This window comes from Vanrija pseudolonga, chromosome 4 (assembly GCF_020906515.1).
Source record: "Vanrija pseudolonga chromosome 4, complete sequence".
Taxonomy (NCBI): domain Eukaryota; kingdom Fungi; phylum Basidiomycota; class Tremellomycetes; order Trichosporonales; family Trichosporonaceae; genus Vanrija; species Vanrija pseudolonga.
This window is the reverse complement of record NC_085852.1, coordinates 2,618,169-2,634,706: the sequence shown is the minus strand read 5'-3', so window position 1 is coordinate 2,634,706 and position 16,538 is coordinate 2,618,169. Positions and strand designations below refer to the sequence as shown.

Genomic DNA, 16,538 nt, shown 5'->3' with positions numbered 1-16,538 from the left:
CGTGAATTGCTTGTTGGTGGTCACTGGAGAGCTCGTTCTCCATGTCGTTCTTGCTAAGCTCCGCATCGTGTAGCTGACTGCGAAGGTCGTCGATGAGCTTCTTGTTTTCGAGTTGGGCTTGCTTCAGCTCCTGAAGGCTACATGGTCAATGCAAGTCCTGCCTCGACGGACCCACCTAGACTTGTCGTCTGCGCGATCGGCTTGGAAGGCAGTGATGGAATCGACGGAAAGAAGGCCGCTGCCAACGAGGCTGACGAGGTTAGAAAAGAATATTTGAACACTCACGTCTCCAGCTGATGGGCAAAGGACTTGGCATCATCGCCGACAACCTCGGCGATGGCTTGAAGGCTCTGTATGAGCTGCTGGCTAACGGTCAGCCTGATTCGAATGGAAAGCCTACTTGTGAGCCTCCTTTGTGGCAATGCTGTCCATGAGTTCGCGGACGGCTGGCTGTTAGCACATGTCTGTCAGAAAAACCCACTAGCATCCTTTGTTTCAGCGGCCTTCATGGCTTTGTCGCGCTCATCTAGGGCCTTTGAGTGTGCTGCAGTTGCCTCATTCGCCTGATTCATAGCCTCGGCGGCAGTGGCGGCCAAGACTTCACGAGCTCTCTCGGATTCTGCTGTGAGCCCTGTTAACGCCACATCACTCACGCTTGCACTGCTCCTCAACACCCTCTTTGAGGTCGTTCATTTCGGCAGTCGTGCGCCTCAACAACCCAATGGCTTCGTCGGCAGATTCCATGCGCGAGGCCAAAGCCTCTTCGCACGCGTTGAAAGCCGAGTTGATATCAGCGGCCCTGAGGTGTCAACGCGAGCACTATCGCAAAGTACATACTTGTTCATGCACTCCTGAACCAGCCTCTTAGCATTCGCTATGCTGTCCTCTTTGGCCTGCTTGATGGCCTCGATTTCCTCTTTGGCATTCTGGACCTCTTCACCGAGTTTGTGATTGAGCTCCGACAGTCGAGACTTTTCAAGCTGCAGCCCCTTTATCGTCTTGAGATGGTTGGCGTTGGCCTCCTCCTGCAAGAATTAGGGAGGGCTGCTAACCAGGAGTAACCACCGCCGCGAAGGACTTGCGCCCCATGTCCTCGATCTTGCGAAACAGAGAGCCAAGGTCACCAAGGTCGAGGGAGGGTGACAGGTTCTTAGGTATCGTAGGCCCGGTGTACGAAGGTGGCGGTGGGTCTTGAAGGAAAGGGCGGCTCGGTTCGGGGCGTGAGCTAGTGAACGGCGCGGCAGGATGAATGGAAAGGCTTTAAGACAAGCGTCAACACTGAACTGTTGTAAGGACTCACCTATTGCCAAAGGTCCCATGCGCGTGGAACGAGTGCCTCTTGTCGGATGCCGCCTGAACAAACGGACCAGGTGGAGAGGGAAAGTCGTCCTGTTCGCTGGCGGAGTAAGTACCTTCGCCCGGTTTTCAGAGGCTTACATGTTGTCTATGCCACCACCAAACCTGTTCTCCTGGGCGAGTGTTTCAGACGCACGGAAGGAAAACCCATTGCCGGACTCGTTCGCAAAGATTGGCGTGGTGCCTTTAGGTTGGGCCAAAGACTTGACGGAATGAAGAGAGGGTCGCCGAGAAAGCGAAGGGCGGCTGGCTGCAGTTTGGGGATGAGAGAAGCCTCTGTGCAGGGGAGAATTAGGGCGAGTGGGGGCTGAGAAGTGACCAGCATCTTGTCCGAGGGACTCGGTGTTGGACTGGGTCTGCTGTGCGTCGTCGAGATCCTGGTGGTGGCGAGCGAAATCGGTGGGAGGACGAGGAGGCGTTGTCTGGAAATCCTTCTGCTCACCATAGCTCCAGCTATGATAGTTCTCATCAGACGATACCGCATCAGCCTTCACTGGACGACCAGATGCCGACTGCTCGGGAGAGTAGGTCGCCAGCATGTTGACATTCCTGTCTCCAGCGGTCACGTCGGGGACCTCAAAGAGAGGTTGCTTCTCTTTCGATGCGGCGGCGGGAGCGCGAGGATGCCCGAAATCATTGTGTGGGATCTCCCTACCGGCACGCGGAACAGAGGAGAGTGGAGTCCGAGAAAGGCGAGGGTGAGCAGAAAGACTGCGGTGAGCAGAAAGACTGCGGTGAAGAGGGAGAGGACGAGGGTTGTAGTTCTCGTCGTGGTCGTTTGGCGGAGAGTCTTGACTGCGGCCGTCTGGAGCTGGAGGGCACTCATCGCCGATATCAGAAGGTACAGTAAGCTGAGGGACGACGCGTTGAAGGTGAGTCGGCTGTGGAGCAATGTGTTGGAGTTGATGGCGGCTTGGAGGAGTGGCAGGGTCTTTGGTCTTGGGCGGGGGGTTGCGGTTGAGAGGAGCTGGGGGCCACGACCTCATTTCGTCATCCCCGTCGACTGGGAAGGAAGGATGGAAGCCGGAGTGGGTGTACTGGTCGGGGTGCTGGTCGCGCGGCCCAGAAGGAGTGCGAGAAGGATCTGGATCACCAATCTCCCCAATCTTGATGGGAGAGGAGGAGAACACGTCGTCCTCCTGGGTCGGAGGGGCTGGGGCCTCCTTCCTCCCTCCACTGTTGCGCAGAGGCGCCATGCTCCGAGAGCGGAGTGGAGCCGGATGGTTCGCCGCAGCAGCGAGGACATTACTCTTGTGGTAGCCCGTCTGGGCAAAGCTGAAGCCGATGTTGGGCGTCTTCCCCGTGCCAAGGTTGGGCCTGTAGCGCGGGGCCTTATCATTGTCCCCGGCCGCCATGGCGTGAAAGGCAGAGATGGAGACTAATAGTCAGCGTCGGTGCGGGTGACATCGATGTGAGCTCACAGCTTGGGTTTCCAGGGGCTCGGAGAAGGTGGGGTGGGTGGCGAGGGGGTTGTTGTCGTGAGGGAAGGAAGGTGAGAGTGAGGAGAAGTGAGTAGTGGGGATGGGCGAGGTGGGTGCGAGTTGTGAGATGCGGATCAGTGAGGTTAGGGTCGTGAGGGGGCTGGTGCTGAGGTAGATGCTGATTTATAGATGTAGAGGAGTGATTGAGTGAGAGGGGGGCAGGATGAGGATCGAGGTGGTGAGAAGAGTGACAGAGAGATGGTGGATGAGGTGATGACGAAAAGTCAAAACCGAGGAGGAGATGAGGGATGCCAAGTCGAGTCACCCCACGCGCACCGTCTGTGCGCGCACCAAAGAAAAGAAGGAAGGAAGGATCCGCGTGCGCCAGAGGTCCGTGCGCGCCGTGCCGAGGGAAGACACGGCGAACAAGAGGTGGGTGTGGCAGCTCGGTCGAGTCGTGCCCGTCTCACTCTGCTGTACACGTTACTCGCCGCTGCGGACGTCATTGTCCCCTTGGTCCCCACGCCACTGCACACGGTGCACTGCAAGCCATCGGAGTAACACACATGGCTGGGGGCGGGCGCTGGCTGAATGCTGGGGCTCTGGAGAGTCGACCCCGCCGAGCCAGCCAGCCTGGGTGAGTCAGTCTTAAGCGTTGGTCAGTAAAGGCCGTTCTCATCACCAACCCACAACCGACCACCACACCACCACCACTGCTACCCCACCTCACCCCACCAGCATGCGCTTTCGCCGTCCCAAGCTCGAGGCCACCAAGTCGTCTGCTCAGCGCCCGCCTATTCCACCTCCCAAGCTTGAGCTCGCCAAGCCGGTCCCGACGATGCCGCCGCCTGCAACATGGGGCTGGGGGCGCTTCAAGGCAAGGGTGTCAGCCATTGTAAGTAGTTGGCCAATTTATCAACGTGCTGACCAGAGTCAGTTGCACCGAGACGCGCCCAGCTCGACGCTGCCCGCGCCCGGTTCGCCACCCGGCTACGCTATCGGTGTTCTCCCCGACGAGGCCTTCTTCGAGAAGGTGGCGACGTACGAGGAAGAGTACCGCAACGTCAAGGTTTTCTGGTCCATCCCCGAGTTCCAGAACCCCCAGCTCTGGGACCGCGGCAAGCTCTGTGGGTGGGAGTGGGGCCTCGCGCAGGGCTACGCTGACTGTGGTGTGTCCAGGCCAGCAGACGAGCGAGCTGGGTTCCGTCCTCTCAACCCTCGACTGGCACAAGGACGCAGTCGAGACGGCGTTGAAGACACTCGCGCGCTACCAGCCAGACTCGCCGAGCTGGAGCGTGAGCTCGAGTACGACGGACACGGCATCGTTCCCAGGTTCGTACCCGTGGCCGGACGAGGAGGAGGAGTACGCCCCCGAGCCCGAGCCCCACGTGCGTGCAGCGGTCACAGACTACCTCAACGCCCATTACGTCGCGCTGAGTGAGCTGAGGGACGATGTGTCGCGCTGGCAGGCCGAGCTGCTCGCTGTCGTTGACAAGGTGTGAAGCGAAAGAAGTGCCCCGAAGGACAAGGTCTGCGTCATAGTCATAAGAGTAGTTGTTCATTCTCGAGGTGTTACCATTATTCCTTAGCTCTTTCGTGCATGCCCTGTATCCGTGCTGGAAACTACAGTACAACCGGTGAAATCGTTCTCTGATGAGCTCCTCTCGGGAGGGGAGCCCAGTGTTGTGGTCGCTCGCCTGATTAACGCAGGGGGCTCCAGCTGGTCGGAACCATGATCTCGGTTGACATTGACTGAGCGAGTCTCGCCGTCTGTGCATCATTATCAGCACGGAACAGACTTTGGAAGCACGGCGCTACTCACCTCCCTGACAGTCTCACTCCAGCCACCAATGCTCCAGGCAGACTCGCGAGTCTCCTTTCGCGCCTGCAGGCTGGGGTAGTGCCAGATGTGCATCACATGGTGCAGCTGGCCGACCTGCGAGAAGAAGGCGCCCACGGGCTCCTGCAAAGGTGTCAGTGATGACGCGCACAGACACGGCGGGCCATCAATCATGTGGTACTCACGACAAACTGCCGCCGGGCCTCGAGGCCCCTGCGCCAGGCGAACTCCCACTCGAGAAGCTTTCCAGGCTGCAGCTGGTATGTACGCAGCTCAAAGACGCCACCGTTGGGGTAGCCGCTGTTGTATGGAGGCGAAGACGGCCAGAAGGAGAACTCGGAGATGATCTGGTGCTGGCGGCTCTGGAGGTGGGGAAGGATGGCATCGAGCTTGGACTTGAGGTCCTGAGGCACAGTGAGTACCTCGTGATCCATCAAACGGGTCTGTGCGGCGGCGGCCCAACTTACCTTGCTATCACGGTGGCTCTGGAGCGCCTGGTCGTAGCCCTTGTAGCCATCGTACTCGAGGATATGGTTAAAGTTGCCAACGTCGCCAACAATGGTCTCAAAGCTGCCCGACACCTTGAGGTTGCCCAGCTCCGAGTGGTGGTCGATCAAGGCGGCAAAGTACTTGTCGGCAGCCTCGACGTACGCATCGCGGTGCCCCGGGATAACCGAGTGCGTGATGAGCTCGTGGACGTACTTGCCGCGGCCGACGATCTTCGAGTGCTGGCTCTTGGTGATGTCGCCCTCGGCCTTGGCCGTGTCGGAACCGTAGAAGAGGGACTTCATGCATGAGCGACCATCCTCTCATCCGGCGGCGAGCTCTACGCTCCCTAACAGCCGTTGCAGCACTTACACCGAGGATTGAACGGTTGGCATCGGCGGCCTTTTGCTCGCCGTCGGGAGCCGCCGCTTCCTCGCCCTTAGCCTTAGACGGTTCCCATGCCAGCGGCGTGGCGTGGAGAGCGCGGGCAGAGGGAGCTACGATAGAGTGGCGAGTTGCCTGGAGAGGGGTCCTGATGAGAGCCCTGCGGAGCATTGTGGTGGTGGTATGAGTGGCGATGATGGATGGGGGGGGGGAGGTGGATGCAAGAGATGGATGTGAGTGATGCGATGTGTGATGTATGCGGACGCGGGGGTGGGGGTGGGTGGTGGGTTGCGGCAAGCGATGAGGTCACGGGCTAGGCTAGCCTGGCTGGGTGGGTGTCGGGTGTGCGTTGCGTCAACGAGTCGCGTCGGTTGTTGGTTGGCCCGCCGGTGAACGACCAACGAGTCAGATTGCTCACAACCGCCCGCCGCCCCGCCCGTCGATATCGGATTGGACCTTTGGCTACGTTGTCTGTGGCAAGTGGGCGCGCGGCGTCACGGCGCTGCAAGGCTGCAAGGCGCAATCTGGCGTCCATGGCAATCAGCAGCCAGCAGCGCGGTTGCAGCAAGAGCCTTTGTTGCTTCTGTCCGCGCTTGTTCCTCGTTCCCCGCCGTGCACCTCGCTGCGCGCGCGCCGGGGAGGCTGCAGGGAATGATCAAGTTTCAGGGTCCAGTCCCCCCCTCAGCCTCTTCCCATCATTTGCACACCACTGCCCAGCCAGGCGCAAAACTCGAATCTGATCGCGCGGGGCCCAACATTTGCATCACACTTACCCCGGGTTCAGTGACCTCATACCCGGCCGACCACGCCGATCAAAAGCAACAGGCCCAAAGGAATGCCACATGACCGGCGTTAATTATTTCCACCACGCGACAGACCCTGGCGTGTGCCTCTGAGCCAAGCAGCCGCCTGGCAGCTAGGCAGCTGGCAGCGCGAGCGCGTCAATTGCACCACTTTGGTGGTCGACGCACAATAACGACTTCCAAGACTGCTTGCTTGCTGTTGATTGCTACAACTGCTGCTGCTGTGCGTCACAACACTACAGCATCGAGTACAAGCCCCAGCACCCAGTAGAGTCGCATAACACAAACCAGGTACATACTCTTTCTCTCTCTCACTGTCCAGCTTGCTCACCACAATGTCATCGTGTAGGCCTTGTTCCGCTCGATCCATCGGCCATACCACCTTTGGTCGTCTCGATCTCATCACATCGCCAAACAACAGCCCTGCTGGCACCCGCAACCATGTCGGGACACGCTTCACTGCCATCAAAGCCGGTTGATGCGCCTCCGTCTCGCTCGCCAGAGCGCGGACACGACGACTCTCGCCCCGGCTTCTCGAGAAGTGGCTTCGCACCAGTGGCTCATCGCCACGAAGACGTGGCGACCTACTATGAGAACGCCCCACCTCAACCCAGTCGCGGCTACGAGACCACTCCTGACCGTTGGGATTCGAGACGCGAAGTTGAGGACCGCTGGGACGGTGACTATGGTGAGTCGCTGCTTCTTTCGATTGCATCTGACCTCGTAGACCGTAAGCGTCGCCGGTCGCCATCTCCGTCGTACTCGCACCAGCGCCCACGGAAGCGCTCACCGTCACCTTCGCGGCCGCACCAGTCGCACGCGTTGCCAGACCCAGCCAGCATCGACTCGCTGTTGACATTCCGCCAGTTCGCCGAGTGGTTCCGTGCATCGCACCCCCAGACTGCGCGTTCGGATGACGAGGACCTCCGCCGCATTCGCAACGACGTCGAGAGCGGCCTCTTACCAGAGTCGGTCCTGATTGAGAAGCATGGAATGGCCAAGCGCTACGAGCGATACAGGAAGGAGTACACGTCGAGGCAGGTGAGTAAACCTCTCCTGGCAGCGCTGACCCCAGCTCTTCACAATCTACTTGACACATCGTGACGAATCATGGTTCAAGGAGCGCTACTCGCCCTCATCAGAGTCGGGGGCACTGCGCCGCCGTGTCAACCGTCAGGGTCGAGTGCCCGCCGTGCAGCAGTACATTGACGAGCTGCGCGAGGGCAAGTGGGACGACATCAACTTTGACCAGTCTGGTGAGTGTTTCCATGCGTGCGTGCCACAGTATTGACATGGCCCAAGACGACACAAGAATTCCGCGCGATGAGCCAGAGGGATTGGACCGCGCCCTCGGCGAGGACTCGGCGTGGGACCCTTTACGCATTGAGGTGCCGCCCCGCCCTGGACAGGTCTTTGTCAAGACCGTTCCTCCTTCCACCTCGCGTCCGGACCTGGAGGGTGTGTTTGCGGCCCACCCCGGCTTCCAGTGGCTCGCATTGTCAGAGCCTTCTGCGAAGAAGAGCTTCCACCGCGTTGGCTGGGCGCAGTACGAGGACGGTGTGGATGTTGAGGAGGCAGTCAAGGCCATTGACGGTTCAAAGGTGGGTACAAGCATCGTGAAGAGAGCTCACCCACCAGGTCGACAACTTTACATTCCACATGGGTGTCAATGCGACCCCAATCATTGGACGTATTCGTGTGACCCCACCTGTGGCCAACACCTTATACCGCCTCGAGGCCGACGCCGCCAACGCCCGTGACTTGGCGCGCAGGCTGGAGGACGAGCTGCTCGAGGATGCGACTCCTGCACCAGAAGCAGAAGGCGAGGCCGCTGAGAAGGACGCCGAGACCAAGGACTCGACCCCGGGTATCCGTGAGCGTGGGAGCGACGTTGTCGCCGACGTCGTTGCCAGACTCCTCGCCCGCGACAGCTTGGATGGCGACGAACTGGACGAGGAGCAGCAGCTCCGCAGGGCCAAGATCACCCTTGACCAGTACCTCGCGTACCTCCGCAACGGACTCAACACGTGCTACTACTGCGTTGTCCCGACTGCATTCCCCGAGGAGCTTCAGCGCAAGTGCGTGGGTCACGTTCGCGCTCAGCCCGAGGAGCCATCAGCCGCGACAGAGGAGAAGACTCGGGGTGATGAGAATGGCCGCGGCGAGGAGGCCAAGGCCGAGGGCGAGGGCGATCTTGAAATGAACGACGGTGACGAGGCGACTCGGGAAGGACGCGACGAGGCGAGCCGCGAACGACGCGACTCGGTTGCCAAGGCAGAGGGCAACGGCAAGCAGCGCTACACCTACCCGTCAAAGAGCAACGACGAAAAGTGGATCGAGAACCTCGACCTAAGGACACGCGCCCTCATTGAGGACGACGTCGATGTCGTCGAGTACGGCGGCCGCGACATTGAAGACGAGACCAAGCGCCTGACCGCGCCGAGCATCAAGCAAGAAGAGCAGGACAAGTACCGCTGCAAGGCGTGCTCCAAGCTCTTCCGCGCGCCCGAGTACGTCATCAAGCACGTCGTTTCCAAGCACCCCGAGACCGTCAAGGACAAGCTCGACGACCTGGCCGTGTTCAACGCGTTTGTTCTCGACCCGCAGCATATCCACCCATCAAGCACAACACCTGCTGCCATTGACGACCAGCTTCCGCTGTCGTCCGGCGTCTTGCCGGCCTTCAACCCGACCAAGGCGACGCAGGCCATGTTCAACCAAGCCGCCAACCAGCCCGGCTTCAACATGGCCATGCAACAGCAAATGATGATGATGATGCACATGCAGATGATGATGCAGCAGGGAGGAGGCGCGGGTGGGGGAGCTGGACCCAGCGGCGGACCTGCTGGGCCTTCTCCCTCTGGCTCCAAGGGCCAAACCCGCGACGCCCCCCTGGGTGCTCTTCCTCCTGCTCCCCCCGGCGGCGAGGACCCTCGCGCTCGCAAGGGCCGACTCAGCTACCGGGATCTCGACGAGGCGGCTGGTGGCGGAGACGGTGGTCTCCCGTACTAGGCAGTAGGCGGCAGATAGTGTATATGCATAAGCATGGCAGCAGATGAGGTGTTGGGAGGGAGGGAGGGAACTGCATCGACGTCGGTTTAGGATACCCCAGGCCAACTTTCCCACGGTGTCCTCCGAGATAAGAAATGTTGAAGATGAACAAGTCCACCACCCACCATGATGCAACTTTTGCCAAACAACCCCCTACCAACACCATGACCGAGACCGGAGCGCCAAGCAGCAAGGCGGTCCTGACGCTGCTCTCGGCGCTACCGCTCCCGTCGGCGGCGCTCGCCGAGCTGGTATTGCAGCAGTCGCCGTTCGCGCACCCGTCGCGCCTGCCCACGTCGGCAGTCAACAAGTTTCTCGCGCGGCTCAACGCGGCCGTGGGCGCGCGCGACCCGGGCGCGTGCGAGCTCGCCGGGGCAATAATCGAGCAGGACACGGAGGGGTACGCGTCTGCGCAGAGCGGAAAGAACTGGATGGGCGCGGCGCTCGGCGCGCTCGCTGCCCCCGCGACGCCTGTCTCCGCGCTGCCAGCGTACCTCTCCCTCGCGGGCGCGCTCGTCGCCGCCGCGCCGTTCGCGCCCACGCTCGAGCGCGAGGTTGTCCAGCCGTCGCTAGGCAAGCTGGCCATCTCGCTCTCGCGCCTCGTCGAGCGGCTCGTCCCTGCCGCCGAGTGGGCAGGCCTGCACGCCGTCCTCGCCGCCCTCCGGACCCTGCTCATCGCCAACCCGGCCCCGTTCCGCCCCACAACGGCGACGCTCCGCTCAATCCTCACCGCGCTCCTGCTCCGCATCCCGCCCGCGCTCGCGCCCGAGCCGATCATCCTCGCCGCCGCCGAGACGCTCGCCGTCTTCCACCTCGTGGCGGGCAAGGCTGGCGCGCCGGCCGCATGGGGTGCCGACGTCAAGGACGCGCTCGGCGGGTTCGCCGCCGGCGTGGCTGGCCTCGCGGCCGACGCGTGGGCTGAGGAGGCGCCGCGCGCGACCCCGTTCCCCTCGCCTGCGACACTCCCCCCGCTGCCTGTCGACCCGACCGCGCGGGCAGAGGCCGCTATCGCCTGGGTAGAGGGTTACACCGAGCTCGTGCTCGCACTGCTCCGCCTGCCTAGCGCCCGGCCGGTGCCCGTCCCGCTCGTCCAGGTCGTGTCGTGTGCGCTGCGCGCCGTCAACCTGACCTTTGAGACGCCCGTCGCCGAGCACGTCTCGCCCGTTCACCACGCCGCGCTGCTGTCCGCCATCCCGCGCCTCAACACCGCCGGTCTGCTGCTCCTCGGCCAGGCGGCCCTGTCCTGCGGCGACCATCTCCTCCCCCACCTCACGGCGATTCTCGAGCACACGGTGTACCTCCTCGAGACGACGCCGAGCTACATGGCCGACGCGCGCGCCAAGCTCCTGCTGTGGCACACAATCTGGCTCGAACAGTACCCCGCTGCCATCTTGCCGACCGAGTACGTCACCCGCCTGCTGCGCTTCGCCCTCGGCGTCATCGGCACGGCGCTCGACTCCAAGCCCACCACCGCGGTGCCCGTGCACCAGGGCAAACGCGGCAAGAAGCGCGGCCGCGGCGCCGAGGACGCGCTCGTCGGCGGCCTCGAGGGCCGCGCGCCCAAGCCCGTGTCCAAGGCCGACGCCGAGGTCATCCTCGCCGCACTCGAGCTCACCCCGCTCCTGCACTCGGCGCCGCTGCTCTCGCCGGCCCTGCTCAACTTTTCCATCCGGCTCCACCTGTCGCTGTTCCTCTCGCTCCCCGGCCGCATTGCGTCGTTTGCCGACAAGGCATCGCACCTCGAGCTGGAGCGCGCGGTGACTGCGGCGCTTGAGCACGTCGCCATCATGAACGAGGGGTCGGGCGGCACGTCGCGCGACATCCGCGTGCTCCTGCTCTCCCTCCTGCCAACGTTCAAGACCGAGGCGTCCCGCCAGGCCTTCTCGCTCCTCCTCCACCCGGCCCTCCCGCCCATGGCGCGCCCTCTGCCCCCGCTCTCGCAGCTGCACTACTTTGCCCCCGAGTCGGACGAGGAGAAGAAGATCCGCAGGGAGATGGGCTTCTTCACGGCTGATGAGGTGGCCGGAGGTGCAGGGCAGGACGAGTCGGACGACGAGGAGATGGCCGTGGACGACTGGGCGTCGGCGCCACCTGCCAAGGTGCAGGTTGTGGCGGCGGCGGCGGCGGTCGCTGCGCCTGCGCCTGTGTTCGTGCCCGCACCGGTTGTTTTGCCTGTGGTCCAGGCGGCGCCAGTGGTCCAGCAGGCTGCGCAGCCTCTGGTGCAGCCGTTAGCTGTTCAGCCTGTTGCCCCAGCGCCGCCCGTTGTGACTGAGGCGTCTGTCGCCGCTACTCCCGCGGCGTCGTTCATGTCTGCGCCGTCCGCTTCGTCCTCAAAGCCGGTGGCGCCAGAGCCAGCAGCCGCTCCAGCCTCTGCTCCCGCCGCGGCGGACGACGACGAAGACGACGACATGATCCCCGAGCTGGACAGCGGGAGCGAGGACGACGACGAGGACGATGACGACGAGTAGGCGCGAGGCGCGAGGCGCCAGCGAGCATTATAGAATCATTGCACTAGTATCATATATGCAGGGTATCCATGGGAGTATGCTATGTCTACATGTGCAGCGCGCAGTGGCAGCGACACTGCCCTACGCCTCGCCTGCGTCCGCTGCCGCGGCTTTCCATTTTGCGCGCCACACCTCGACGCCGGCCCAGTCGTCAGGAGCCCATCTCCACCCGGCGCGATCGAGCGCCTTGGCTACGCGGCCGTGCGCGACGCGACGGATCTCGAAGCCGGCTTCTCTGCCCGCGTCGAGGCCGGCGTCGACGAGGCGCGGGTCGCGGCGCTCGAGGCAGAGGTACACTGCGGGCGGCTTGTCTCTCGGCCCACAGATCGCCTTGAGCGTCGCCCATAGCGGCTGGATGAGGTACGGCGCGTACAGGGTGTCGGTCGTCACGACGACGTCGGCGCGCGCAATGTGCTCTGCCGCTGCGGGGCTCAAGCTGGCAAACGGCGGCGTGCCGGCGCGTACAGCGTCCGCAACAGCGACCCAGTCGATCAGCGCCGCTGTGGCGCTGCCTGCCCCCCGGGGGAGCTGGCGCGCGCCCGTGTCAACGTTGGGCGCGAGGACCGTGCTCAGCACAGGCTCGACATCGGTCGCGAGCACGTCGTACCCGCTCGCGGCAAGCGAGAGCGCCAAGAAGCCGACGCCGGCGCCGAGCTCGACCGCGGCCGTGCCCCGCGCCGGCGGGGGCAGCGAGGCGAGATACGCTGCGAGCACCTGGCCGCCGAGCCAGAGCGTCGTGCCCGTCGTCCCCGTGTCCTTCTTGCCGTCGGCCGTCGCCGTGCGCTGCTGCAGCGTGAGGACGACGTCGCTGCGCGGCAAGGGGTGCTGCAGCGCGCCGACGTGCTTGGTTGCCGGGGCGGGGAGCGGAGCGTCCATGGGTGGCGGAACAGGTGCGAGCGATCGATCAGCTGGCCAGCTGGTATCAATCAGAGTGAGACCAGTCGAAACGCCGCAATGTGCAACAATCGCAATCTGCACGTGAGCAGCCACCCGTGCCAGGCAGCTGACCGCTGCCGAGGGACATGCCGAGGTCGGCATGGTCGCTTTATTTGTATTAACGACTGATGCTTGCCGTGATCATCAGCGGCTGCGCGTGCATGCCCACGCACCCACGCACGCACGCTATGCGTGAGAGCGATGATAACAGCAGCGACGCCTTGTCGTCGCCCACTCTGCCGCCGCCGTCGTCGCTGCTGCCCTCCCCATCTCCGAGCATGCGCCGCGGTAGCGTGAGCGCCGTGAGCGCCCCCGTGCCGCCCGAGACGCGCGCGCCGGACCCCGCCTTCTGTCTCCGCCTGCCCAAGGTCGAGGTGAGTGGGTGCAGAGGTGACAACAACAGCAGGCACAACTGACTGACACTCACGCGCCCAGCTCCACGCCCACCTCAATGGCTCCATCACGGCCGACACGCTCCAGGCCATCTGGGACATGCGGCGGTCGCGCGGCGACGAGCTCGGCGTCGCGCCGCCCGCTGCCGCGCTCAAAGACCCATCGCATGCGCAAGGCATAGACTCGTGCGTGTCGCGTGCCCATGTCCTCGCTGACGCCACGCCCAGCTTCTTCGCCCACTTCGGCGCCTTTGTTTACCGTATCGTCAACACGCCCGACGCACTGGCAACAGCCACGCGCGCCGTGCTCCTCAACTTCTTGTCCGACGGCGTTGCGTATCTCGAGCTGCGGACCACGCCGCGCGCGCTGCCCGACACGACGGCGGAAGAGGCAGTGCGCATCGTGCTGCGCGAGATTGTCGCCTGGAACGCGTCGGACGGGGCAAGCATGCCCACGCGCCTGATCCTGTCCATCGACCGCGCACGGCACGACACCGGCGCCGCGATGGAGATTGCCGAGCTCGCGCTGCGGCTGCGCGACGAGGGCCTGCCCGTCGTCGGGGTCGACCTGTGCGGCGACCCCGCCGCGCCGTGCGACCTGCGCTCGCTCGCGCCGGCGTTCAAGCGCGCGCGGGACGGCGGACTCGGCGTCGTGCTCCACTTTGCCGAGACGCCTGGGTCGAGCACCGACGCCGAGCTCGACGAGCTGCTCAGCTGGGAGCCGCGCAGGCTAGGTCACGCGATACACGTGCCCGTGCCGCTGCGCGAGCGCATCCTCGACGCCGGGATTGCCCCAGAGCTCTGCCTCTCGTGTAACGTGCTCGCGGGCATGCTCCCGCCCGTGGTGAAAGACGGGGTCGAGCGCGCGCCTGGTATCGTCGACCACCACTTTGGCTGGTGGTGGGATAAAGGCGGCCCGTTGTCTCTCGGCACTGACGATGTCGGCGTCTTCCAGGCCACCTCGACAGACGAGCACGTGCACGCCGCGACGCATTTTGCGCTCTCGCGCAAAGACATGGTGGACCTGAGTCGGCGGGCGATTAGCGCCGCGCTGGGTAGCGACGAGGACAAGCAGAGGGTGCAGGGCTTGTTGGATTCCTTCTGCCGCGACGAGGGGTGGGGGCGGCGCGTGTCAAGGTAGAGAGACAACATGGGCAGCTGTACAACGCAATCATTCAGGATGTATACATTGTGGCACGGGCAGAGGTTCCGGCGAGACGGGCAGGCCAAGACTAACGATTCCCAAACAAACTTGCTTCCTACAGCTTGCCACTGGACGGGCGCGGGTTCGCCTTCTCCTCCTCTCGGATCCTCTTGGCCGCGGCGATGAACGCGGGGCGGGAGGTCACGCGGCCGAGATACGTACGGGTCGCCGGACCGATGGTGTACGGCGCGCCCTTCATCGTCGAGATATCGATGAGGGGGTAGGCCATCATAAACTGGGCATCAGTGTCAGCTTGCCCCCTTCCACAGCCTCACGTCACCCTCGCCAATGTTGGCGTTGCCCGAGAAGAAGCCGCCGTTGCTCTCGTGCTCGACCAGGCCCTTCTCCACGACGCCGAGAGCCGCCTTGATGGTCTTGGACACGGAGGCCTGCCACGCGCCGTTGAGCGCCTGGACGCCCTTCTTCTCGTCCTCGTTCAGCCCGCCGCTCTTGAGGAGGTACGCGGCCGTGAAGCCCACAAAGCGCCCCGGCTGTACCTGGAACATGAGCGTGCCCTCCGAGAACAGCGCCCAGAAGTAGGACTCCTGCGACGGCGTCTGCTCGATGCCCGACCCGGGCTTGGCGTAGTTGGTCAGGAGGTAGTGCAGGATCGCGCCGGACTCGACCATGACCTTGCCGTCGATCTCGACAACGGGGGCCTGGGGGCGTGAGCGCGGGGTCAAGCACGCTACAACCCACCTTGCCGACCGGGTTGAGCGCAAAGATGCCCGGCGGCATGCCGCCGCGCGCAAAGTGGTGTACCTTGATCTCGTACTTGAGGCCGAGTTCCTGGGGCGGGCGTTAGTTGGTCCTCACGCCAGCCGGCCAGACTCACCTCAAGCGCCCAGATGACGCGCTGCGACCGCGTGAACGCGAGGTGGTGCACGATGATCCTGGGGGCTGCCATTGTGGTGAAGTATAGCGCCGTGAGAAAGGAAAAAGAGGACAGCGAGTTGTTGTTGCATACCCAGCCCCACTGTTAGGCCGTCGCCCGTCATCATCGGCTAGTTGACGTACCGAAATGGCACAAAGGGTCGATTGGTCCTTGATACCCGGACATCTGCCGCTGACAACCAAAGCTGACCGAGTGGCACCATGGCACTACACCTCGCGGAATGGCGGGTGAGTTGCACAAGGATGCGTGGGCATCGGTTCAGGCCGACAGCGAAGACACGAGACAGACCGGCAGTCGGTGGTTGGCAGTTGTGGGTGCGCACGCCCCGCAGCGTGAAGTACAACATGCATAAACTACAGCTGTGACGCCCCAAGGCGGCTGGGCCGCTACAACTTTGGCGCCCTCTGCCACGCCTCCTCGTCCTTGATACGCTGCTGGGCGCGCTGGAACGCCGGCCGCGCGCGCATCCTGTCGACCCAGGCGAGCGACGCCGGGCCGAGCGAGTACAGGCGTACTTTGCCACCATACGCGATATTGTTGAGCGCGAATGCCAGCATGAACTGGGGCGTCAGCACTGCCGCACCGCCGACGTACATCACCCTCCCCGAGCTCGGTCGTGCCGGAGAAGCCGACCCCCGGGGCCTGTCTAGCGAGGTACGACTCGACCTTTGCGAGCGCGGGGTCGACGGTGGTCCGCGCCATGCCCTGGAACCACTCGTAGAACTTTTGTGTGCCCGCCTTCTCGGCGGCCGTGAGCGTGTCGTCGGCGGCAAAGATGCGCGCGCCGAGCTGCGCCGTTCGCGCCGGCTGGAGGTGGAGCATGAGCGTGCCCTCGGAGAAGTAGCCCCAGAATATGGACGTCTCGGAGGGCATGCGCTCCAGCCCGCGCCCGGGCGTCCAGTACCGCGAGAGTAGAGCGTGCGTGATTGCACCCGACTCGGTGAGGACCACACCATCGATCTCGAGCACGGGGGACTGGGCAGCGTAAGTTGCTGGTCAACAGCCTGACTGACGACACCTCACCCACCTTGGCAATGTCGCTCACATCACGCAGGGACTGCGGCGCGAACCCCTGCTTGGTGCGGTAGTGTACCTTGACAGTGTACGGAAGGCCGAGTTCCTACAGGTGGCGGTCAGCAATCTCGGCCGTGGCGCGGCGCGGCGCGGCACCCACCTCGAGGAGCCAAAGGATGCGGTCCGAGCGCGAATGGTTGAGGTGGTGGACTGTGATGTTCGGCATGCCGCGCCTTGTCTTATCGATGT

At 63.5% G+C, this 16,538-nt stretch overlaps 9 protein-coding genes across 9 annotated transcripts; 4 read left to right on the top strand and 5 right to left on the bottom strand.

Moving 5' to 3' along the window:
* Nucleotides 1-2,338: 2,338 nt before the first annotated feature.
* Nucleotides 2,339-2,711, bottom strand: LOC62_04G006303 (uncharacterized protein; the record flags this gene model as incomplete). Its single annotated transcript, XM_062772865.1, has 2 exons — nucleotides 2,339-2,393; nucleotides 2,485-2,711. 2 exons carry the CDS (start codon nucleotides 2,709-2,711, stop codon nucleotides 2,339-2,341), a joined length of 282 nt encoding a protein of 93 aa, XP_062628849.1.
* An 805-nt stretch (nucleotides 2,712-3,516) lies between these two features.
* LOC62_04G006302 (uncharacterized protein) lies at nucleotides 3,517-4,279 on the top strand (the record flags this gene model as incomplete). Its single annotated transcript, XM_062772864.1, is given in 3 exon segments — nucleotides 3,517-3,672; nucleotides 3,715-3,946; nucleotides 3,957-4,279. 3 exon segments carry the CDS (start codon nucleotides 3,517-3,519, stop codon nucleotides 4,277-4,279), a joined length of 711 nt encoding a protein of 236 aa, XP_062628848.1.
* Nucleotides 4,270-5,690, bottom strand: Nipsnap. Its single transcript, XM_062772863.1, has 5 exons — nucleotides 5,476-5,690; nucleotides 5,085-5,402; nucleotides 4,803-5,021; nucleotides 4,600-4,740; nucleotides 4,270-4,547 (listed from the first exon to the last, which is right to left on the bottom strand). Exons 1-5 carry the CDS (start codon nucleotides 5,656-5,658, stop codon nucleotides 4,479-4,481), a joined length of 930 nt encoding a protein of 309 aa, XP_062628847.1. The 5' UTR covers nucleotides 5,659-5,690; the 3' UTR covers nucleotides 4,270-4,478.
* A 780-nt stretch (nucleotides 5,691-6,470) lies between these two features.
* Nucleotides 6,471-9,302, top strand: Ars2 (Serrate RNA effector molecule; the record flags this gene model as incomplete). Its single annotated transcript, XM_062772862.1, has 6 exons — nucleotides 6,471-6,581; nucleotides 6,640-6,978; nucleotides 7,018-7,331; nucleotides 7,366-7,546; nucleotides 7,593-7,891; nucleotides 7,929-9,302. Exons 2-6 carry the CDS (start codon nucleotides 6,732-6,734, stop codon nucleotides 9,300-9,302), a joined length of 2,415 nt encoding a protein of 804 aa, XP_062628846.1. The 5' UTR covers nucleotides 6,471-6,581; nucleotides 6,640-6,731.
* A 203-nt stretch (nucleotides 9,303-9,505) lies between these two features.
* LOC62_04G006299 (uncharacterized protein) lies at nucleotides 9,506-11,809 on the top strand (the record flags this gene model as incomplete). The annotated part of the gene is made up of 1 exon (XM_062772861.1): nucleotides 9,506-11,809. One exon carries the CDS (start codon nucleotides 9,506-9,508, stop codon nucleotides 11,807-11,809), a length of 2,304 nt encoding a protein of 767 aa, XP_062628845.1.
* Nucleotides 11,810-11,929: 120 nt separating this feature from the next.
* Nucleotides 11,930-12,724, bottom strand: EFM7_0 (Protein N-terminal and lysine N-methyltransferase EFM7; the record flags this gene model as incomplete). The annotated part of the gene is made up of 1 exon (XM_062772860.1): nucleotides 11,930-12,724. One exon carries the CDS (start codon nucleotides 12,722-12,724, stop codon nucleotides 11,930-11,932), a length of 795 nt encoding a protein of 264 aa, XP_062628844.1.
* Nucleotides 12,725-12,969: 245 nt separating this feature from the next.
* Nucleotides 12,970-14,317, top strand: adal (Adenosine deaminase-like protein; the record flags this gene model as incomplete). The annotated part of the gene is made up of 2 exons (XM_062772859.1): nucleotides 12,970-13,158; nucleotides 13,220-14,317. The coding sequence occupies exons 1-2, from the start codon at nucleotides 12,973-12,975 to the stop codon at nucleotides 14,315-14,317; spliced, it is 1,284 nt and encodes a 427-aa protein (XP_062628843.1). The 5' UTR covers nucleotides 12,970-12,972.
* A 41-nt stretch (nucleotides 14,318-14,358) lies between these two features.
* gst3_1 (Glutathione S-transferase 3) lies at nucleotides 14,359-15,323 on the bottom strand. Its single transcript, XM_062772858.1, has 4 exons — nucleotides 15,216-15,323; nucleotides 15,080-15,169; nucleotides 14,656-15,039; nucleotides 14,359-14,615 (listed from the first exon to the last, which is right to left on the bottom strand). Exons 1-4 carry the CDS (start codon nucleotides 15,285-15,287, stop codon nucleotides 14,436-14,438), a joined length of 726 nt encoding a protein of 241 aa, XP_062628842.1. The 5' UTR covers nucleotides 15,288-15,323; the 3' UTR covers nucleotides 14,359-14,435.
* A 338-nt stretch (nucleotides 15,324-15,661) lies between these two features.
* Nucleotides 15,662-16,515, bottom strand: gst3_0 (Glutathione S-transferase 3; the record flags this gene model as incomplete). Its single annotated transcript, XM_062772857.1, has 4 exons — nucleotides 15,662-15,835; nucleotides 15,870-16,250; nucleotides 16,303-16,395; nucleotides 16,450-16,515. 4 exons carry the CDS (start codon nucleotides 16,513-16,515, stop codon nucleotides 15,662-15,664), a joined length of 714 nt encoding a protein of 237 aa, XP_062628841.1.
* Between the last annotated feature and the right edge of the window lie 23 nt (nucleotides 16,516-16,538).

Bases quoted from the DNA above. Each gene is read 5' to 3' on its own strand.
- gst3_1 (XM_062772858.1), bottom strand. From the start codon at position 15,287: ATGGCAGCCCCCAGGATCATCGTGCACCACCTCGCGTTCACGCGGTCG. The intron at 15,040-15,079 runs GTGGGTTGTAGC...TCACGCCCCCAG, and splicing joins CGCTCAACCCGGTCGGCAAG to GCCCCCGTTGTCGAGATCGA. The intron at 14,616-14,655 runs GTGAGGCTGTGG...ACTGATGCCCAG, and splicing joins CCAACATTGGCGAGGGTGAC to TTTATGATGGCCTACCCCCT.
- Nipsnap (XM_062772863.1), bottom strand. From the start codon at position 5,658: ATGCTCCGCAGGGCTCTCATCAGGACCCCTCTCCAGGCAACTCGCCAC. The intron at 5,403-5,475 runs GTAAGTGCTGCA...TCATGCATGAAG, and splicing joins CCAACCGTTCAATCCTCGGT to TCCCTCTTCTACGGTTCCGA. The intron at 4,548-4,599 runs GTGAGTAGCGCC...AATGATGCACAG, and splicing joins GGAGTGAGACTGTCAGGGAG to ACGGCGAGACTCGCTCAGTC.